Here is a 23,976-nt window from a genome sequence, read left to right as displayed (position 1 = left end):
GAAAATTTTGGCGATAGGAGTTTTGGTGTGAGCGTGGCATGCTTTTGTTCGGACCCATGCGCAGAGGGGGAATTGAGCGATAGAGAGAAGCAGAGAGACGCTCCAAAGCAGTCATACACACGCAGCAAGGGCCGTTGCCATGGTGACAGCACTGTGTGGCACTGATCTTCATAACTGACAGCAGGTGTGCTCTGATTGGAGGACAGGAATGTACTAAAACTACATTAGTAGTGGGATATGTAGTTTTTTTAGTCAAACCTCTTCAGCTCAGCCATACTTTCACCTAGAAACTCCATTTAAACTTTAAAATGGAGTACTCGGTAGTACTTGAGTGACAGCTGAGTTCAGTGACCTGTACCTAGTAGTTCTCAGTACTTGAGTCTCAGTAGTACTCGCTAGTACTCGGTAGTACTCGGTAGTACTCGGTAGTGCTCGGTAGTACTTGAGTGACAGCTGAGTTCAGTGACATGTACTGGGAAACAGTTGAGTGCGAAGCACTCAACTGTTTGCAAGTACATAGTACCTACTAGTTCTCAGTACTTGAGTCTCAGTAGTACTCGGTGGTACTTGGTAGTACTCGGTAGTACTTGAGTGACAGCTGAGTTCAGTGACATGTACTGGGAAACAGTTGAGTGCGAAGCACTCAACTGTTTGACAATACATTGTACCTAGTAGTTCTCAGTACTTGAGACTCAGTAGTACTCGGTAGTACTTGGTAGTACTCGGTAGTACTTGAGTGACAGCTGAGTTCAGTGACATGTACTGGGAAACAGTTGAGTGCGAAGCACTCAACTGTTTGACAATACATTGTACCTAGTAGTTCTCAGTACTTGAGTCTCAGTAGTACTCGGTAGTACTCGGTAGTACTTGAGTGACAGCTGAGTTCAGTGACCTTTACAGGGAAACAGTTGAGTGCGAAGCACTGAACTGTTTGACAATACATTGTAGCTAGTAGTTCTCAGTACTTGAGTCTCAGTAGTACTTGGTAGTACTTGGTAGTACTCGGTAGTACTCGCTAGAACTTGAGTGACAGCTGAGTTCAGTGACATGTACAGGGAAACAGTTGAGTGCGAAGCACTCAACTGTTTGACAATACATTGTACCTAGTAGTTCTCAGTACTTGAGACTCAGTAGTACTCGGTAGTACTCGGTAGTACTCGCTAGTACTTGAGTGACAGCTGAGTTCAGGGCATATTTTCACCTAGAAATTCCATTTAAACTTTAAAATGGAGAGACGAGTGGTGTGCTCTGATTGGTGGACAGGAATGTACTAAAAACTACATTTAGTAGTGGGAAATGTAGTTTTTTTAGTCAAACGTCTTCTGCTCGTCCATACTTTCACCTAGAAACTCCGTTCAAACTTTAAAATGGAGAGACGAGTGGTGTGCTCTGATTGGTGGACAGTAATGTACTAAAAACTACATTTAGTAGTGGGAAATGTAGTTTTTTGAGTCAAATGTCGTCTGCTCGTCCATACTTTCACCTAGAAACTCCATTTAAACTTTAAAATGGAGACACGAGTGGTGTGCTCTGATTGGTGGACAGGTATATACTAAAAACTACATTTAGTAATGGGAAATGTAGTTTTTTTAGTCAAACGTCTTCTGCTCGTCCATACTTTCACCTAGAAACTCCGTTCAAACTTTAAAATGGAGAGACGAGTGGTGTGCTCTGATTGGTGGACAGTAATGTACTAAAAACTACATTTAGTAGTGGGAAATGTAGTTTTTTGAGTCAAATGTCGTCTGCTCGTCCATACTTTCACCTAGAAACTCCATTTAAACTTTAAAATGGAGACACGAGTGGTGTGCTCTGATTGGTGGACAGGTATATACTAAAAACTACATTTAGTAATGGGAAATGTAGTTTTTTTAGTCAAACGTCTTCTGCTCGGTCATACTTTCACCTAGAAACTCCGTTTAAACTTTAAAATGGAGACACGAGTGGTGTGCTCTGATTGGTGGACAGGTATATACTAAAAACTACATTTAGTAATGGGAAATGTAGTTTTTTGAGTCAAACGTCGTCTGCTCGGGCATACTTTCACCTAGAAACTCCGTTTAAACTTTAAACTTTTACCCCCGGGCGGCGGCCCACTGCCTCCCTCTCAAAATTTCCCGGCGGGGGAATTTTCTAGTTAGGGAGGCAGTGCTAAGCACAGCCACCTACTGTTTGTAGGTACAAACAGTAGGTGGCTGTGCGAAGCACAGCCACCTATTGTTCTCCTGCGCGTTTTTTCTTATTATTCCTCCTCCCGTTTTTTTGATTCGCTACTCCTACCGAACAAAAACGAGCACCTAGGCGAATGTAACATCAAAACGTGCGGCTTGATCGGGATCGGTGTGCTACTTAAAAGAAGTCCAGAATATTAATTTTTCGCGACGTAAGTCGCGAAAAACCACCTCAAAAAATCCCATAGGAATGAATGGGACGAGCGAAAAAAAAAGCAAAAAAAAAAGCAGAAAAGGTAGCTTTTCAAACGCCTGCTGCTCAGTCATACTTTCACCTAGAAACTCCATTTAAACTCTAAAACGTAGACACAAGTCTTGTGTCCGGGTGTGCCAATCCGCGTTTCAATAGGTCATATAGTTTCTGATCAATCACTGTTCAATGACCATGATCATTTTGGGAGAAATCATGAGTTTATAATGGGTGTGTATTGCGCGGAACCTTCTGGGCTAGAGTGCGTGACATCATCGCTTAGAGTGTGAGGGCTTCTCAGATTTTTTTCCTTTCCAAACTCCTCCCGGCCACAATCTTGACTCTACCGACGTGATATTTTCCAATTTTGTAGAGAAACTTGTCCTGTCTCTCACAATGTGCTCAAAATCTCTGTGACATTTACAGAATTTGAACTAGCAACCTCTAAGCGCGGCCAAGTCCATTTTTTTCGTCATCCGCTCTAATGTTAATTTAGAAGCAGATTTTCAAAGAAACCTGAAACGAACAGCATTTCTAACTCGCCCTAGCGTCCACATTTCTGACACTAGGAAAAAGTAAAAGTCATCAGTGTCTTCATCAGAGTCTTGTGGCGCTAACGGTGTGGAAATTTTGCCGATAGGACTTTCGGTGTGAGTGTGGGAAGCTTTTGTTCGGAGACTGCACAAAACTGAAATTCAGACACAGATAGAGGCTTTCGAGAGTCACAGACACAGACACACACATGCAGAGGGGCGTTGCTATGGTGATGGAGCACCTGTGGCTTTGAGCTTCATAACTCACAGCAGGTGTGCTCTGATTGGTGGACAGAGAGGAGCAGTCCTTGGGAAGTGTAGTCCATCGTCAACTCAGCCATACTTTCACCTAGAAACTACATTTAAACTTTAAAATGGAGACTAACTGTCTCTGTCTCACTCCGAAGTGATAGCAGGTGCGCTCTGACTGGCAGAGTTGTAGTTTTTCAAACAATACATAGTACCTAGTACTTGGTAGTACTTTGTAGTACTTGAGTGACAGCTGACCTCGGTGACATGTACTGGCATACAGTTGAGCGCGAAGCGCTCAACTGTTTGACAATACATAGTACCTAGTAGTTCTCAGTACTTGAGTCTCTGTAGTACTTGGTAGTAATTGGTAGTACTTGAGTGACAGCTGACCTTGGTGACATGTACTGGCATACAGTTGAGCGCGGAGCGCTCAACTGTTTGACAATACATAGTACCTAGTAGTTCTCAGTACTTGAGTCTCAGTAGTACTCTGTAGTAGTTGGTAGTACTTGGTAGTAATTGGTAGTACTTGAGTGACAGCTGACCTCGGTGACATGTACTGGCAAACAGTTGAGCGCGAAGCGCTAAGCTGTTTGACAATACATAGTACCTAGTAGTTCTCAGTACTTGAGTCTCTGTAGTACTTGGTAGTAATTGGTAGTACTTGAGTGACAGCTGACCTTGGTGACATGTACTGGCATACAGTTGAGCGCGGAGCGCTCAACTGTTTGACAATACATAGTACCTAGTATTTCTCAGTACTTGAGTCTCAGTAGTACTCTGTAGTTCTTGGTAGTACTTGGTAGTAATTGGTAGTACTTGAGTGACAGCTGACCTCGTTGACATGTACTGGCAAACAGTTGAGCGTGAAGCGCTCAGCTGTTTGACAATACATAGTACCTAGTAGTTCTCAGTACTTGAGTCTCAGTAGTACTCTGTAGTTCTTGGTAGTACTTGGTAGTAATTGGTAGTACTTGAGTGACAGCTGACCTTGGTGACATGTACTGGCATACAGTTGAGCGCGGAGCGCTCAACTGTTTGACAATACATAGTACCTAGTATTTCTCAGTACTTGAGTCTCAGTAGTACTCTGTAGTTCTTGGTAGTACTTGGTAGTACTCGCTAGTACTCGCTAGTACTCGCTAGTACTTGAGTGACAGCTGAGTTCAGGGCATATTTTCACCTAGAAACTCCATTTAAACTTTAAAATGGAGACACGAGTGGTGTGCTCTGATTGGTGGACAGGAATGTACTAAGAACTACATTTAGTAGTGGGAAATGTAGTTTTTTTAGTCAAACGTCTTCTTCTCGTCCATACTTTCACCCAGAAACTCCATTTAAACTTTAAAATGGAGACACGAGTGGTGTGCTCTGATTGGTGGACAGGAATGTACTAAAAACTACATTTAGTAATGGGAAATGTAGTTTTTTTAGTCAAACGTCTTCTGCTCGGTCATACTTTCACCTAGACACTCCATTTAAACTTTAAAATGGAGACACGAGTGGTGTGCTCTGATTGGTGGACAGGAAGGTACTAAAAACTACATTTAGTAATGGGAAATGTAGTTTTTTTAGTCAAACGTCTTCTGCTCGGTCATTCTTTCACCTAGAAACTCCGTTTAAACTTTAAACTTTTACCCCCGGGCGTCGGCCCACTGCCTCCCTCTCAAAATTTCCCGGCGGGGGAATTTTCTAGTTTCTTATTCTTCCTCTTCCTCTTTTTTTTTGATTCCCTAAAACTGCCAAACAAAAACGAGCACCTACGCGAATGTAACATCAAAACGTGCGCCTTGATCGGGATCGGTGTGCTATTTAAAAGAAGTCCAGAATATTAATTTTTCGCGACGTAAGTCGCGAAAAACCACCGAAATTTCCCCATTGAAATGAATGGGATTAGTAAAAAATGAGCGAAAAAAAAAAAGCAGAAATTGTAGCTTTTCAAAAGCCTGCTGCTCAGTCATACTTTCAGCTAGAAACTCCATTTAAACTCTAAAACGTAGACACAGGTCTTCTGTCTTGGTGTGTCAATTCGCGTTTCAATAGCTCATATAGTTTTTGATCAATCACTGTTCAATGACCATGATCATTTTGGGAGAAATCCTGAGATTTCAATGGGTGTGTATTGCGCGGAACATTCTGGGCTAGAGTGCGTGACATCATCGCTTAGAGTGTGGGGGCTTCTCAGATCTTTTTCCTTTCCAAACTCCTCCCGGCCACAATCTTCACTCTACAGACGTGATATTTTCCACTTTTGTAGACAAACTTGTCCTGTCGCTCACAATGTGCTCAAAAAGTCTGTGCGATTTACAGAATTTGAACTAGCAACCTCTAAGCGCGGCCAAGTCAGGTTTTCTCGTCATCCGCTCTAATGTTAATTTAGAAGCAGATTTTCAAAGAAACCTGATCTGAACAGCATTTCTAACTCGCCCTAGCGTCCACATTTCTGACACTAGGAAAAAATAAAAGTCATCAGTGTCTTCAGCCGAGTCTTGTGGCGCTAACGGTGCGAAAATTTTGGCGATAGGAGTTTCGGTGTGAGCGTGGCATGCTTTTGTTCGGACCCATGCGCAGAGGGGGAATTGAGCGATAATTAGAAGCAGAGAGACGCTCCAAAGCAGTCATACACACGCAGCAAGGGCCGTTGCCATGGTGACAGCACTGTGTGGCACTGATCTTCATAACTGACAGCAGGTGTGCTCTGATTGGAGGACAGGAATGTACTAAAACTACATTAGTAGTGGGATATGTAGTTTTTTTAGTCAAACCTCTTCAGCTCAGCCATACTTTCACCTAGAAACTCCATTTAAACTTTAAAATGGAGTACTCGGTAGTACTTGAGTGACAGCTGAGTTCAGTGACCTGTACCTAGTAGTTCTCAGTACTTGAGTCTCAGTAGTACTCGCTAGTACTCGGTAGTACTTGAGTGACAGCTGAGTTCAGTGACCTGTACAGGGAAACAGTTGAGTGCGAAGCACTCAACTGTTTGACAATACATTGTACCTAGTAGTTCTCAGTACTTGAGTCTCAGTACTACTCGCCAGTACTCGCTAGTACTCGGTAGTACTCGGTAGTACTTGAGTGGCAGCTGAGTTCAGTGACATGTAATGGCTAACAGTTGAGTGCGTAGCACTCAACTGTTTTACAATACATTGTACCTAGTAGTTCTCAGTACTTGAGTCTCAGTAGTACTCGGTAGTACTCGGTAGTGCTCGGTAGTACTTGAGTGACAGCTGAGTTCAGTGACATGTAATGGCTAAAAGTTGAGTGCGAAGCACTCAACTGTTTTACAATACATTGTACCTAGTAGTTCTCAGTACTTGAGTCTCAGTAGTACTCGGTAGTACTTGAGTGACAGCTGAGTTCAGTGACCTGTACAGGGAAACAGTTGAGTGCGAAGCACTCAACTGTTTGACAATACATTGTACCTACTAGTTCTCAGTACTTGAGTCTCAGTAGTACTCGGTGGTACTTGGTAGTACTCGGTAGTACTTGAGTGACAGCTGAGTTCAGTGACATGTACTGGGAAACAGTTGAGTGCGAAGCACTCAACTGTTTGACAATACATTGTACCTAGTAGTTCTCAGTACTTGAGACTCAGTAGTACTCGGTAGTACTTGGTAGTACTCGGTAGTACTTGAGTGACAGCTGAGTTCAGTGACATGTACTGGGAAACAGTTGAGTGCGAAGCACTCAACTGTTTGACAATACATTGTACCTAGTAGTTCTCAGTACTTCAGACTCAGTAGTACTCGGTAGTACTCGGTAGTACTCGCTAGTACTCGGTAGAACTTGAGTGACAGCTGAGTTCAGGGCATATTTTCACCTAGAAACTCCATTTAAACTTTAAAATGGAGACACGAGTGGTGTGCTCTGATTGGTGGACAGGAATGTACTAAAAACTACATTTAGTATTGGGAAATGTAGTTTTTTTAGTCAAACGTCTTCTGCTCGGTCATACTTTCACCTAGAAACTCCATTTAAACTTTAAAATGGAGACACGAGTGGTGTGCTCTGATTGGTGGACAGGAATGTACTAAGAACTACATTTAGTAGTCGGAAATGTAGTTTTTTTAGTCAAACGTCTTCTTCTCGTCCATACTTTCACCTAGAAACTCCATTTAAACTTTAAAATGGAGACACGAGTGGTGTGCTCTGATTGGTGGACAGGAAGGTACTAAAAACTACATTTAGTAATGGGAAATGTAGTTTTTTTAGTCAAACGTCTTCTGCTCGGTCATTCTTTCACCTAGAAACTCCATTTAAACTTTAAAATGGAGTACTCGGTAGTACTTGAGTGACAGCTGAGTTCAGTGACCTGTACCTAGTAGTTCTCAGTACTTGAGTCTCAGTAGTACTCGCTAGTACTCGGTAGTACTCGGTAGTGCTCGGTAGTACTTGAGTGACAGCTGAGTTCAGTGACCTGTACAGGGAAACAGTTGAGTGCGAAGCACTCAACTGTTTGACAATACATTGTACCTAGTAGTTCTCAGTATTTGAGTCTCAGTAGTACTCGGTGGTACTTGGTAGTACTCGGTAGTACTTGAGTGACAGCTGAGTTCAGTGACATGTACTGGGAAACAGTTGAGTGCTTCGCACTCAACTGTTAGACAATACATTGTACCTAGTAGTTCTCAGTACTTGAGACTCAGTAGTACTCGGTAGTACTTGGTAGTACTCGGTAGTACTTGAGTGACAGCTGAGTTCAGTGATATGTACTGGGAAACAGTTGAGTGCGAAGCACTCAACTGTTTGACAATACATTGTACCTAGTAGTTCTCAGTACTTGAGACTCAGTAGTACTCGGTAGTACTTGGTAGTACTCGGTAGTACTCGCTAGTACTCGGTAGTACTTGAGTGACAGCTGAGTTCAGGGCATATTTTCACCTAGAAACTCCATTTAAACTTTAAAATGGAGACACGAGTGGTGTGCTCTGATTGGTGGACAGGAATGTACTAAAAACTACATTTAGTATTGGGAAATGTAGTTTTTTTAGTCAAACGTCTTTTGCTCGGTCATACTTTCACCTAGAAACTCCATTTAAACTTTAAAATGGAGACACGAGTGGTGTGCTCTGATTGCTGGACAGGAATGTACTAAGAACTACATTTAGTAGTGGGATATGTAGTTTTTTTAGTCAAACCTCTTCAGCTCAGCCATACTTTCACCTAGAAACTCCATTTAAACTTTAAAATGGAGACACGAGTGGTGTGCTCTGATTGGTGGACAGGAATGTACTAAAAACTACATTTAGTAGTGGGAAATGTAGTTTTTTTAGTCAAACGTCTTCTGCTCGGTCATTCTTTCACCTAGAAACTCCGTTTAAACTTTAAACTTTTACCCCCGGGCGGCGGCCCACTGCCTCCCTCTCAAAATTTCCCGGCGGGGGAATTTTCTAGTTTCTTCTTATTCCTCTTCCTCTTTTTTTTTGATTCCCTAAAACTGCCAAACAAAAACGAGCACCTACGCGAATGTTACATCAAAACGTGCGCCTTGATCGGGATCGGTGTGCTATTTAAAAGAAGTCCAGAATATTAATTTTTCGCGACGTAAGTCGCGAAAAACCACTGAAATTTCCCCATTGAAATGAATGGGATTAGTAAAAAATGAGCGAAAAAAGAAAAGCAGAAATTGTAGCTTTTCAAAAGCCTGCTGCTCAGTCATACTTTCACCTAGAAACTCCATTTAAACTCTAAAACGTAGACACAAGTCTTGTGTCCTGGTGTGTCAATCCGCGTTTCAATAGCTCATATAGTTTTTGATCAATCACTGTTCAATGACCATGATCGTTTTGGGAGAAATCCTGAGATTACAATGGGTGTGTATTGCGCGGAACCTTCTGGGCTAGAGTGCGTGACATCATCAGTTAGAGTGTGGGGGCTTCTCAGATCTTTTTCCTTTCCAAACTCCTCCCGGCCACAATCTTCACTCTACAGACGTGATATTTTCCAATTTTGTAGACAAACTTGTCCTGTCTCTCACAATGTGCTCAAAAAGTCTGTGCGATTTACAGAATTTGAACTAGCAACCTCTAAGCGCGGCCAAGTCAGGTTTTCTCGTCATCCGCTCCAATGTTAATTTAGAAGCAGATTTTCAAAGAAACCTGATCTGAACAGCATTTCTAACTCGCCCTAGCGTCCACATTTCTGACACTAGGAAAAAATAAAAGTCATCCGTGTCTTCAGCCGAGTCTCGTGGCGCTAACGGTGCGAAAATTGTGGCGATAGGAGTTTCGGTTTGAGCGTGGCATGCTTTTGTTCGGACCCATGCGCAGAGGGGGAATTGAGCGATAGAGAGAAGCAGAGAGACGCTCTAAAGCAGTCATACACACGCAGCAAGGGCCGTTGCCATGGTGACAGCACTGTGTGGCACTGATCTTCATAACTGACAGCAGGTGTGCTCTGATTGGAGGACAGGAATGTACTAAAACTACATTAGTAGTGGGATATGTAGTTTTTTTAGTCAAACCTCTTCAGCTCAGCCATACTTTCACCTAGAAACTCCATTTAAACTTTAAAATGGAGTACTCGGTAGTACTTGAGTGACAGCTGAGTTCAGTGACCTGTACCTAGTAGTTCTCAGTACTTGAGTCTCAGTAGTACTCGGAAGTACTCGGTAGTACTCGGTAGTACTTGAGTGACAGCTGAGTTCAGTGACATGTACTGGGAAACAGTTGAGTGCAAAGCACTCAACTGTTTGACAATACATTGTACCTAGTAGTTCTCAGTACTTGAGACTCAGTAGTACTCGGTAGTACTTGGTAGTACTCGGTAGTACTTGAGTGACAGCTGAGTTCAGTGACATGTACTGGGAAACAGTTGAGTGCGAAGCACTCAACTGTTTGACAATACATTGTACCTAGTAGTTCTCAGTACTTGAGACTCAGTAGTACTCGGTAGTACTTGGTAGTACTCGCTAGTACTCGCTAGTACTCGCTAGTACTCGGTAGTACTTGAGTGACAGCTGAGTTCAGTGACCTGTACAGGGAAACAGTTGAGTGCGAAGCACTCAACTGTTTGACAATACATTGTACCTAGTAGTTCTCAGTACTTGAGACTCAGTAGTACTCGGTAGTACTTGGTAGTACTCGGTAGTACTCGCTAGTACTCGCTAGTACTCGCTAGTACTCGGTAGTACTTGAGTGACAGCTGAGTTCAGGGCATATTTTCACCTAGAAACTCCGTTTAAACTTTAAAATGGAGACACGAGTGGTGTGCTCTGATTGGTGGACAGGAATGTACTAAAAACTACATTTAGTATTGGGAAATGTAGTTTTTTTAGTCAAACGTCTTCTGCTCGGTCATACTTTCACCTAGACACTCCATTTAAACTTTAAAATGGAGACACGAGTGGTGTGCTCTGATTGGTGGACAGGAATGTACTAAGAACTACATTTAGTAGTGGGAAATGTAGTTTTTTTAGTCAAACGTCTTCTTCTCGTCCATACTTTCACCCAGAAACTCCATTTAAACTTTAAAATGGAGACACGAGTGGTGTGCTCTGATTGGTGGACAGGAATGTACTAAAAACTACATTTAGTAATGGGAAATGTAGTTTTTTTAGTCAAACGTCTTCTGCTCGGTCATACTTTCACCTAGAAACTCCATTTAAACTTTAAAATGGAGACACGAGTGGTGTGCTCTGATTGGTGGACAGGAATGTACTAAAAACTACATTTAGTATTGGGAAATGTAGTTTTTTTAGTCAAACGTCTTCTGCTCGGTCATACTTTCACCTAGAAACTCCGTTTAAACTTTAAACTTTTACAGACACACCCCCGGGCGGCGGCCCACTGCCTCCCTCTCAAAATTTCCCGGCGGGGGAATTTTCTAGTTATTCTTCCTCTTACCCGCTTTTTTTGATTCGCTAAAGCTACCAAACAAAAACGAGCACCTACGCGAATGTAACATCAAAACGTGCGCCTTGATCACGATCGGTGTGCTACTTCAAAAAAGTCCAGAATATTAATTTTTCGCGACGTGAGTCGCGAAAAACCAACGAAATTTTCCCATTGAAATGAATGGGACGAGCGAAAAAAAAAAAGCAGAAAATGTAGCTTTTCAAAAGCCTGCTGCTCAGTCATACTTTCACCTAGAAACTCCATTTAAACTCTAAAACGTAGACACAAGTCTTGTGTGCTGGTGTGCCAATCCGCGTTTCAATAGCTCATATAGTTTTTGATCAATCACTGTTCAATGACCATGATCGTTTTGGGAGAAATCCTGAGATTTCAATGGGTGTGTATTGCGCGGAACATTCTGGGCTAGAGTGCGTGACATCATCGCTTAGAGTGTGGGGGCTTCTCAGATCTTTTTCCTTTCCAAACTCCTCCCGGCCACAATCTTCACTCTACAGACGTGATATTTTCCAATTCTGTAGACAAACTTGTCCTGTCGCTCACAATGTGCTCAAAAAGTCTGTGCGATTTACAGAATTTGAACTAGCAACCTCTAAGCGCGGCCAAGTCAGGTTTTCTCGTCATCCGCTCCAATGTTAATTTAGAAGCAGATTTTCAAAGAAACCTGATCTGAACAGCATTTCTAACTCGCCCTAGCGTCCACATTTCTGACACTAGGAAAAAATAAAAGTCATCAGTGTCTTCAGCCGAGTCTCGTGGCGCTAACGGTGCGAAAATTTTGGCGATAGGAGTTTCGGTGTGAGCGTGGCATGCTTTTGTTCGGACCCATGCGCAGAGGGGGAATTGAGCGATAGAGAGAAGCAGAGAGACGCTCCAAAGCAGTCATACACACGCAGCAAGGGCCGTTGCCATGGTGACAGCACTGTGTGGCACTGATCTTCATAACTGACAGCAGGTGTGCTCTGATTGGAGGACAGGAATGTACTAAAACTACATTAGTAGTGGGATATGTAGTTTTTTTAGTCAAACCTCTTCAGCTCAGCCATACTTTCACCTAGACACTCCATTTAAACTTTAAAATGAGACACAAGTACTGGCATACAGTTGAGTGCGAAGCACTCAACTGTTTGACAATACATTGTACCTAGTAGTTCTCAGTACTTGAGGCTCAGTAGTACTCGGTAGTACTTGGTAGTACTCGGTAGTACTTGAGTGACAGCTGAGTTCAGTGACATGTACTGGGAAACAGTTGAGTGCGAAGCACTCAACTGTTTGACAATACATTGTACCTAGTAGTTCTCAGTACTTGAGACTCAGTAGTACTCGGGAGTACTCGGTAGTACTCGGTAGTACTCGCTAGTACTTGAGTGACAGCTGAGTTCAGTGACCTGTACAGGGAAACAGTTGAGTGCGAAGCACTCAACTGTTTGACAATACATTGTACCTACTAGTTCTCAGTACTTGAGTCTCAGTAGTACTCGGTAGTACTTGGTAGTACTCGGTAGTACTCGGTAGTACTTGAGTGACAGCTGAGTTCAGTGACATGTACTGGGAAACAGTTGAGTGCGAAGCACTCAACTGTTTGACAATACATTGTACCTAGTAGTTCTCAGTACTTGAGACTCAGTAGTACTCGGTAGTACTTGGTAGTACTCGGTAGTACTCGCTAGTACTCGGTAGTACTTGAGTGACAGCTGAGTTCAGGGCATATTTTCACCTAGAAACTCCATTTAAACTTTAAAATGGAGACACGAGTGGTGTGCTCTGATTGGTGGACAGGAATGTACTAAAAACTACATTACGTAGTGGGAAATGTAGTTTTTTCAGTCAAACGTCTTCTTCTCGTCCATACTTTCACCTAGAAACTCCATTTAAACTTCAAAATGGAGACACGAGTGGTGTGCTCTGATTGTTGGACAGGAATGTACTAAAAACTACATTTAGTAGTGGGAAATGTAGTTTTTTTAGTCAAACGTCTTCTGCTCGGTCATTCTTTCACCTAGAAACTCCGTTTAAACTTTAAAATGGAGACACGAGTGGTGTGCTCTGATTGGTGGACAGGAAGGTACTAAAAACTACATTTATTAATGGGAAATGTAGTTTTTTTAGTCAAACGTCGTCTGCTCGGGCATACTTTCACCTAGAAACTCCATTTAAACTTTAAAATGGAGACACGAGTGGTGTGCTCTGATTGGTGGACAGGAAGGTACTAAAAACTACATTTATTAATGGGAAATGTAGTTTTTTTAGTCAAACGTCGTCTGCTCGGGCATACTTTCACCTAGAAACTCCGTTTAAACTTTAAACTTTTACCCCCGGGCGGCGGCCCACTGCCTCCCTCTCAGAATTTCCCGGCGGGGGAATTTTCTAGTATACATATACTGTAAGAGAAAAAAATGCCTAAGTCATGACATATTCTGCCTAAGTCACTTTTATTTGTTATGGAGTTGATGTTGTGTCTTTTTTTTTTTTTTCAAACTTGTTCACAGGTCTGGTTGAACTTGCTGTTACATTATCAATAAAAAATACCAATCTGCTTGCTAGAAATTGTGTTTTTTCTCTTTTTCCGAAAACGTTCAAATATGACTTAGGCAATTATGCTATTAGGCTAACGAAATTGCAAATATTTTAGCACATATATGCAAATTAGTACAATTATCTACAATTAATGATTGAACATATCTTGCTGATCAAAACTGATTATGTTGCTTCTCAGTTGAATAGTTGTTCTCTTCAAAACATGTATGAATTCTTTCATGGTGTGAGTCATCACATGTACAATAGTCCGTTCAACTGTCTAAATGTGTCAGCATATATACCATGAATATCATTATGTACTATGGAGTATTTTCTAACGTCCACTAAACTGGTAAATTGTCTGTCAGGAGAAACTTGAACTTCACTAACCAATGAGGAGTTTGTCCCATCTTACATCAACCAATCACACGTCATCTCCAGTCAGCTGACAGGTGCTATTCATGAGTACGGCTGTTACCAAACATATTTATAGAGCTGGACTACAACAGAATAACCACAATGTCTGAACATGGAGGAACCTGCTCAGGTACATCATGAACAGGGCAACTGTAACCGTTTCCATGGAAACGTGAGTGCAGTGTGTAATACTGTAAAAGAAACTTGTACTGATGAATCAGCATGTGGATAGTATTCAGTTTAGTGTTCAGTTCACTGGACAAACAGAACATTCTAGTAGAGGAAACATTCAGGGTCAACTAAAGAAATAGGACAAACCTGAAATGTGGATATAAGGAACATTTCCAGGCTCCACTGCCGTCCTGAAAAACATCTCAACATTCTGACCACCATTGTTTCCATGAGGTCGAAGGGACTTTTCATTTGGAGGGCAGAGACTTTTTATATGAGACACTAACTTTGTTTTGAAGCACGACTTCAATGTTTTGAGTGAGTTCTGACCTTTTGCAGGTGAGTTATGGTGTTGTGTTGGAACATGGAAGCTATTTAGACAAATCAGGTTCTGAGAATATTAACAAAGTTTCAAGAGATGAGCCAAAGATATTTAAATAAACTGTAACACCAGAACATGTTTAGAACACCACAGCCTGCAGCAGTGACACACAGCAACATTACTGATGATGTCATAGATGATGTCACTGAGGGGCTTACCTGAGCAGGTGAGTTTCAGGATGGAGGAAGAGGAATCTGATGCTGCACACTCCCTCAGAGTGGATCCAGAATGAACACAGTCAGACCTGATCCACCACACAGGTCTGTATGAGGACTCCTTTCTCAGTCCTACAGAAACAGCAGAGCCACAGTCCAGCTCTCTACAGACAACAGCTGCTTCCTTCAGGGTCCAGTCATAGTCATACACTGGTCTCCAGTCTCCCTGACGTCTCATCTCCAGTGTTCCAGCACAGCGACTGGCTCCTCCCACCAACCTGACATCATCAGGCTCTGAACAGAAAGAAGAGAGTCGTCAGTGAAAGAAGTGAAGATTCTGCTTTCTTTCTCTCTTGTTAATTTCTCTATTTACCTGTTGAGTTGTGATTTCCTTCAACCTGGAGTCCTGGAGAAACACAAACATATATATTGTTTTCATTCAATGAAATAAAATCAACAAACATGTTTTCAAATGATGTTGAAGAGAGCGAATATCTGGTCGATGTGACCACTGCTCTTTGAAAGTCCTGTTTGTGTCCACTCCTGCATCCATCCTTCTGAGGACAAGCAGATGATGGAGGGAGACAGGAGAGAGACAGACAGCAGATGATGGAGGGAGACAGGAGAGAGACAGACAGCAGATGATGGAGGGAGACAAGAGAGACAGACAGCAGGTGATGGAGGGAGACAGGAAAGAGACAGACAGCAGATGATGGAGGGAGACAAGAGAGACAGACAGCAGATGATGGAGGGAGACAAGAGAGACAGACAGCAGATGATGGAGGGAGACAAGAGAGAGACAGACAGCAGATGATGGAGGGAGACAGGAGAGAGACAGACAGCAGATGATAAAGGGAGACAGGAGAGAGACAGACAGCAGATGATAGAGGGAGACAGGAGAGAGACAGACAGCAGATGATGGAGGGAGACAGGAGAGAGACAGACAGCAGATGATGGACGGAGACAGGAGAGAGACAGACAGCAGATGATGGAGGGAGACAAGAGAGACAGACAGCAGATGATGGAGGGAGACAAGAGAGACAGATAGCAGATGATGGAGGGAGACAAGAGAGACAGACAGCAGATGATGGAGGGAGACAAGAGAGACAGACAGCAGGTGATGGAGGGAGACAAGAGAGACAGACAGCAGATGATGGAGGGAGACAAGAGAGACAGACAGCAGATGATGGAGGGAGACAAGAGAGACAGACAGCAGGTGATGGAGGGAGACAGGAGAGAGACAGACAGCAGATGATGGAGAGAGAGACAGACAGCAGATGATGGAGGGAGACAGGAGAGAGACAGACAGCAGATGATGGAGGGAGACAAGAGAGACAGACAGCAGATGATGGAGGGAGACAGGAGAGAGACAGACAGCAGATGATAGAGGGAGACAGGAGAGAGACAGACAGCAGATGATAGAGGGAGACAGGAGAGAGACAGACAGCAGATGATGGAGGGAGACAAGAGAGACAGACAGCAGGTGATGGAGGGAGACAGGAAAGAGACAGACAGCAGATGATGGAGGGAGACAAGAGAGACAGACAGCAGATGATGGAGGGAGACAAGAGAGACAGACAGCAGATGATGGAGGGAGACAAGAGAGAGACAGACAGCAGATGATGGAGGGAGACAGGAGAGAGACAGACAGCAGATGATAAAGGGAGACAGGAGAGAGACAGACAGCAGATGATAGAGGGAGACAGGAGAGAGACAGACAGCAGATGATGGAGGGAGACAGGAGAGAGACAGACAGCAGATGATGGAGGGAGACAAGAGAGACAGACAGCAGATGATGGAGGGAGACAAGAGAGACAGATAGCAGATGATGGAGGGAGACAGGAAAGAGACAGACAGCAGATGATGGAGGGAGACAGGAGAGAGACAGACAGCAGATGATGGAGAGAGAGACAGACAGCAGATGATGGAGGGAGACAGGAGAGAGACAGACAGCAGATGATGGAGGGAGACAGGAGAGAGACAGACAGCAGATGATGGAGGGAGACAGGAGAGAGACAGACAGCAGATGATGGAGAGAGAGACAGACAGCTTAGCCTCTTTTTAAGTTGTGATTTAGAGAAAATGGGCCTGCAGCCATATAAACTACATTAACTAGCTAAAGTTAACATTAATGTTATCTTAACCCATTTAATCCCACATTTTTCCCAGACATGGAAATATCCAAATCATATGTCATTACTAACCCTTTTCAATAATCAATCATTACTTTTGAAAATCTTCATGGAAAATTAGGTGAAAAGTGTGTTTTATGGTCACAAAGGTGACCGGTGGGATAATGTCTATGTTAGCATATTTCTCCTTCACAGTCTTATAAAATACTTCTAAAATGTAAAACTCTGTTTCTGGCAGCATCTCCATCATCGCCACTAAAATACTTCATCACATGCTAGTGTGACTATTTTACATATCAAAAGTCCTCATACATCACCGATATGAATACAGAAAGCAAACTAAAACATCTCCTTTATTGTAACATTGTGACTTTTGTAAAATGTATTGAAACCTTCATGTTCTAACTTTGTTCTAACATTTTATCTTGTACTTTAGTTCAATATTACTTTAGTGCATTCATTGTAACTTTCTAATATTTAATCTGTAGACCAGTCACATGATTCATTTACAATATAGGGGTTATTCAGGATAAAGGTATTCTGCATTCAAGAAGAGGAAAGCATCAAACTAAACTTTGATATATACATGTATATATGTATGTGTGTGTGTGTGTGTGTGTGTGTGTGTGTGTGTGTGTGTGTGTGTGTGTGTGTGTGTGTGTCTCCCCCTCATAGTCCATATCTGACCCATCACTATCACCATCACTGAGGACAGCATCTTTCTCATGTTGAGGGCTAGCTGTAATATTGCATGCCTTGTGTGGGCGGGCCCCTCGGTCCAACATAATGCAGCATGTTAGTGTGTGTAAGTTCAACTAGAAGACAGAAGAGAAAGTTAGGTAGAACAACAACTCTGTATGTGTACAAGTTGAAGAATGCCCTGTCTTCTCATGATAGGATTACTTGTTCATGTCCTTAACACAATCATGTCTGATCACTAATGTCACTTATTAATCATCTAGTTTCTTTGATCGTCTGTTATACTTCTCTATGAGTCGTATCTTCCCATCTTTTTTTTCTTATTTAATTAATGACATGTTTCTGTTTGTGTCCGTGTGTTTCTGTTCAATGTTTTGTCTAAATTGTGTTTTCATTGTATTCATGTTGTTCGGGACCCCCTGGAAAACGAGATGGTACATCCCAAGGGCTTATTCCTAATAAAGAACTCCAAACAAGTACATGTACATCTAGATACTGTACATTGTGTTATCCCACTGGTCACAACATGTTTCTTCATTCTGTGACTTCAGTGAACAGAGTTGAGTGATTGTAAATACATATATCAATACTAAACATCTTAAAGATTATGTGAACCAGAAATATTAGTCTTATCTTCATATTAACATACTTTACTAAGCTTTTTTTGTCGGAGCTTTCATGCAGCCATCCTCCTCTACAGGTGCAACCAGGAAGTAATCAGCTCTGGTCATGTGACATTTACACTAAACATGCAACACTGCACATATGTCATTGAGAGGTTTTATTACTTCAATACTTTCTGGAAATGGATCGATACAATATTCAGTAATGTTTTTAGGACCTGTTAACTGAAAATGATTTCATGGTCACTATAGTGACCGATGGGATTAAATTTAAAGTGCACAGCTTAACCAATGTTAATGTTATTTAATTTACCAGATAATGTTCCTCTCTCAGCCTGAACCATCATAATATCAAATAAAAAGGATACAAATTATGATCTCTGGCTCCATTTTAATCAGATCAGTTAGTTACGGCTTCTTTGTGCTTTAGGGTCAACAGCAACTGGTTGCTAAGCAACGGGAGTGGCAAAGTGTGAGGGCGGGAACAGCTGGTGACTCAAACAGGAAGTCCTCTGTAGATCAGACCGTCTTGGCCTTCACGTTCTACGTCAGCTGTGTTCTCTGAAGGATGCGGCCGCTGAATTTAGACACAACTATTGTGTTTCCTGTGACCCCTCCACAATAAAAGTGTATCTAGTTGAGGTGTTTTAATGTGAAGCAGCAGCATTTAAATGCAGCTCTGACACAGAGTGAACAGGAAACAGTGAGGATGATCAATCAGATGGACTTACACACAGTAACACTGATCACATGCTGCATCGTTTGTCACAAGTCTGAATATATGGCGGACTAACAACACCAACCGCTGCACAGAGAGATGCTTACTGAATATACATACAGTGATTGTAGAAATAATACATGTAACCACTTCAAAACATTCATTTCACAAATACTTATTTACAACAATGATAACTGCAGCTTAGAAAAACATAAGTAGACACTGGCTGCAGCCCAACCCTCCCACAGTAGAAGAATGGACAGATATGATTAATGATAGATACTGAATGGGAAGAAAATCACCTTTTCACTTCATATACAAATGGATAAATCCACAAAAATATGGTCAAAATGGGTTTCCTTCATGAAAAGACACAGACGGATCTAAGGGAAGTAACGGATTAAATATGAAAGTGTCCTCAGCTAATTGAACGGCCATTTTAAAAGCTGATAGATAATCTCCCTACAAAGGTGTTTTCTCTTTTCATGTATTATTTTCCCACACACCCCTGCTCTATTTCACTTGTTCTAATGTTGGGAAAAACCTGATTCTTATCCCCTCCTCTCCAATGTTTTATTTTTATAGTTATATATAATTATCCATGTACATGTGTACACAATCTGTGTCCATTTATAAAAATGAATATATTATTGGTTTCACAGTCGTTGTCATTTGAACCCCAGCTGTAATTCATTCTGTCAGCCGCTAGAGGGAGCTAGAGGGCCATCAATCCGACCGTCCGAATACACGGAAGTACATCTCTCATGTGAAGAGATGCACAAAGATGCTCCTGAAGTACAAAGCTGAAATCTAAAAACTGCAGTTTAAGAGCAGCAGAGAACTTTACAGAGGATAACATGTTTGAGAAATATAATTTAAAAATGTTATGGAATGTAAGGGCAGAGAAGAAAATACAAAGAGATATGTTTGCACTGAAATAATATATGACTCAGGAATGTTTGTTTCTGTGTGAAGTTCACAACATTTTTCTTATGAAAATAGAAAAGTAGTTGTTGAAATATGGATTTTTCTGAAAAATAGATATGTAAATAGTAAAATGTTGATTTTTCTCATGAAAATTAGAAATGTTAAAAATGTTGGCCCACTAGGGAGCCTTGTCTGGGTCATGTGTTCTTGAGAGCCAAATCATCTGTATTTTTTTTAAATTGGTATAATAAACTTAGATTGCTAGTATATATGTTGTTGTATTTATTAGATGAGTGAGCTATAGTAGGCCAATGAAGTGACAAGGTTATAATGGTGGAAGTGTATGGTGATATATCTGGCCCTCTGGTCGTGAGGTGAACATTTGTGTGTCCCTCCCTTTCATCAAAGCTGCCCTCCCTGTTCTGGATGAACTGCTTTTTACTTCCCTGTGATCAAAAGCAAGGAAAACATGATTGATGTATGAAATACTCTGAAAAAACAAATAAACAAGAAATAATAAATGACTGGAATAGAATGAAAACCTCTGATTGGATGAAAATCCCGTGGAGTGGAGCCTGGCGGTGTTGATGTATGTGAGCAGTTTACTTCCCTGTAGGGCTGTCAAAATTACTCTAAAATGACGTTCAAATATTCCCTTTAAAAAAACACATATATTCAAACATATTCATATTTCTGGTTGTGCATTAGGCACATCAATAAAAGGACAAATTAATACAACAAGACATAACTACTTGTATTGGTAATTTATTTAAGTTTAAACATATTCAACAACATATTACCTACAAAAATAAGGAAATGAACTGATGGACAAGCAGCCCTCTCTCTCTCTCTCTCTCACGTTCTCTTTCTCTCTCTTCCTCTCTCTCTCTCTCTCTCTCCCTCCCTCCCTCCCTCCCTCGCTCACCCCCTCCCTCTCTCTCCCTCTCACGCTCTCTCTCTCTCTCCCTCCCTCCCTCCCTCCCTCCCTCCCTCCCTCACTCTCTCACCCCCTCCCTCTCTCTCCCTCTCACGCTCTCTCTCTCTCTCTCTCTCTCCCCCTCCCTCCTTCCACATATCGGTTTAAATGAACGACAACAAGAAACAAATGCTGATCAAGAGTTTAGGGCAATTTAAGGTCGTGATTCTTGTCCTAAATATGTCAGGCTTCATTCAGTGGTTGAAACAAATATTATTAACATTAATTGAAGTTGCCACTGTTTTTTAACGTATGATTCAAAATAATTTTCACATTCGAAATTCTGTTTTTAACAACTATTCGAATATATATTCGAATTTAGAATATTTGTCGACAGCCCTAATTCCCTGTGATCAAAAGCAAGGAAAACATGATTGATGTATGTAATACATACTAAAAAAGAAAAAATAAATGACGGAAATGGAATGAAAACCTCTGATTGCAGAGTCCTACCTGAGTTCCACAGCAACAGCACCAGCACCAACAGGGGGTCCATGATGTGCAGGTAGACCGTCTGTCTGCCCGCCTGTCTGTCTCTGCTCTGATAAAGACCTGCGCTGTCCTCAATGTAGATCTGTGTACAGGAAGAGGTGGAGCTTTACTCTTTACTTAGAAACATTTCTCAGAACTGCATTTCTGGGAAACTAAAAAACTTTTAATCGGACAAGAATCTGCCTACTGAGGACATATTATATGACTGTTACTATGACAACCAGGAAACCAGGAGATGTTCCTATGAGATTAATGCTGTCAGTGTCGTCTTATCACTTTGATCGATGTTTCAACACCAAGTCTTTCAGAGGAGACTGGATGACAGCTTATATTAACTGTTGATGGATCAATTGAATGTTTTAGTAATCAATCATTGAGTCTATAAAACACCAGTAAACGGTATAAAATGTGCAGCCCAGTCTGTCAGAATCCGAGGTGAAGTCTTTAAATGTCTTGTTTTGTCCGACCAACAGTCCAAAAGCCAAAGAGATTCAGTGGATGTGGATCTCTGCAGGAAGCTCCGAGCTGTCCATTCCTGTTGGATTCCTTCTAACTTCTGAATTCAAACATCGTCCCTCAAACTCGTAGCAGAAAAATGATGATGAGAAACGGTGCAGGATGATATTTGAGTGTTTCAGTGTGTCGTCTCCTTGTTGACTGCAGTCTGTGTGGAACTGCTGCTGTAACTGACTGTGTCTCAGTCAGTTCACTGACATCATGTTTCAGTCTGACTTTGACTTTCATTCGTCCTTCATAAAGCAGCAGGATGTTTTCAGCTCTGCTGCTTTCTTTATTCAGAACACCTCATATTTTATTGCTCTGGAGGCTCATTTTATTCTGAACCTGTAAATCTGTTTGTGTTGTTTTAGCTGCATTCGGCCTCCAGAGGGGTTCCACCTTTGTCACGGCCTCCTGCACCGCTTTAATCTGGCATTCAAATACTCTAGAAAACAACTTTGACAGGTACGGTGGCTGAGGAGGAACATACAGGGTGAACTTTACAATAGTGATCCAGCGCTTTATCAATACATTACAACCAGAATCAAAGAGAGGGAGTGAGGGGGGCTCACAGTCTGGTTATGGGACCAGCCGGTCATAAACTGATGCACGGTGAACCTTTGCTGAACAACATGAACAGCTTCATGAACACAATTCAATAACATTCATGAATATAGGCCAGAGATCTTCAACATGGGGTCCGGGACCCATAGGGGGTCCACGGATTTCCAGCAGGGGGTCCCCAACAGTATTTGATCCCAAACCTTTTTTTCTTACAAAATTAAAAATATGTTCAAAAATACACATTAACATTAATACAACATCTAATAAGCAAATATAAATGTTAATTGTTGTGTAAATGTGAAATTGTGATGTAGAAATGCCAATATAGATTTACAATATGTTCTGTAAATATATATTTCTGTCAACAATTATTATTTTAATGGCTAAGCATTGCATACATACATCATTACAAAGTACCTGTATACATGGCACTATAGGCTGCACTACACATTATTATTGGCCCTGCTTAATAAGGAACATGATTAATATGATATGTAATAGGGGGCCCTCCACCGTGTCACTATCAGCCAAGGGGCCCTTGGCCTGGAAAACGTTGAAGACCTCTGATATGAATGAATGTTAAATAATATGGTCACACTGTTTAAATAATGACAGTAGGCTACTTCACTGGATGGAAACTTGGAATGAGATCCGCAAAGAATCTGGTCTGAGATTACGATATGAAATAAAGAAATGTAAGGCCGGAGAATATTGTTCAGATGTGTGATGGATGGTGAGGTAAAACTGAAGAGTTCTACTAAGTAATCAACATCCTCTCCAGACGCGAGGCTGCTAGAATCACTTGTGCTTCCATATCGATGGTTGACGAGGAAAGGACTCTGCAAGTTTCCACAGCTGGTTCAGGATCAGCAAAATGGAGGAGACAGATTGGGAGAAACTCAGTTTGTTGAAGAAAACCTGCCAGCGAGCAGGTTAGCTTCACAGAGTCAGTTACCATGGTAACAGTTTACTGATAAGGAAACGTCAGCCTGTTAAAGCCTGAACGTATTAAGTGTATGTTGCAATAACAGCTGAGTGGAAGGAGAGGCGGTTTGAGGGGGAAGGGGGTGGAGCTGCTGATACAGCTGATAACGACACACACGTGCACGCGCTAGTGCTCGAGACGGCAGAGTGTGTGCAATCAGGAAGTCAGCATCGACATACAGGCACGCCGTCCAAGTTTACCTCCGGCCCGACTTTTATGATTGACGGGGTTTTTAACCTTTAACGACAACTTTAATCTGCAGAATCAAGATCACTTTAGGTATTTACAAATCAGGGACTTTGTCTGCAAAATATTTAAAAAATGATACTACAATGGGAGAGGAGATCCTAGACATTTTTCAAAAAGCCTGTAAAAGAAGCTACTTACCAAAACCAGAATATCTAAATGATATTGAAAAGAGACCATTCTCTGAATATTAAAGCAAGATGGAAAGCCGAGCTTCACAAGCTCTCCCTCCTGGAGAGAACGGGACTCCATTATTCTGAACTCAGCACAAAATACTCACTTCTCTAATCACTCTGCTTGCTGGAGGTCCTGTTGAAGCATCTTCACATTTCCTGGAATCGCCCTTCTGTGGCTCCATTTTGGTGTCCATGGTGTCCTGGAAGCAGTTTTTAAGATGAAAGTCTATTTTAGT

General features: G+C 41.8%; 1 protein-coding gene across 1 annotated transcript in view; it reads right to left on the bottom strand.

Moving 5' to 3' along the window:
• The window catches only part of LOC311010049 (scavenger receptor cysteine-rich type 1 protein M130-like), a gene marked incomplete at both ends in the record, with an annotated part of 34,656 nt that overhangs the window by 5,667 nt on the left and 5,013 nt on the right, over positions 1 to 23,976 (bottom strand). The window contains 2 exons of the mRNA XM_084004527.1: positions 14,708 to 14,998; positions 15,078 to 15,110. Of these exons, the coding sequence (XP_083860653.1) occupies positions 14,708 to 14,998; positions 15,078 to 15,110 (324 nt within the window). The remainder of the gene's footprint in view (positions 1 to 14,707; positions 14,999 to 15,077; positions 15,111 to 23,976) is intronic.

The sequence above is a fragment of the Eutrigla gurnardus genome (assembly GCF_963514095.1).
Source record: "Eutrigla gurnardus genome assembly, chromosome: 24".
NCBI classification, from domain to species: domain Eukaryota; kingdom Metazoa; phylum Chordata; class Actinopteri; order Perciformes; family Triglidae; genus Eutrigla; species Eutrigla gurnardus.
Note: the sequence above shows the minus strand (reverse complement) of the source record. Positions and strands in the feature narration are given on the sequence as shown.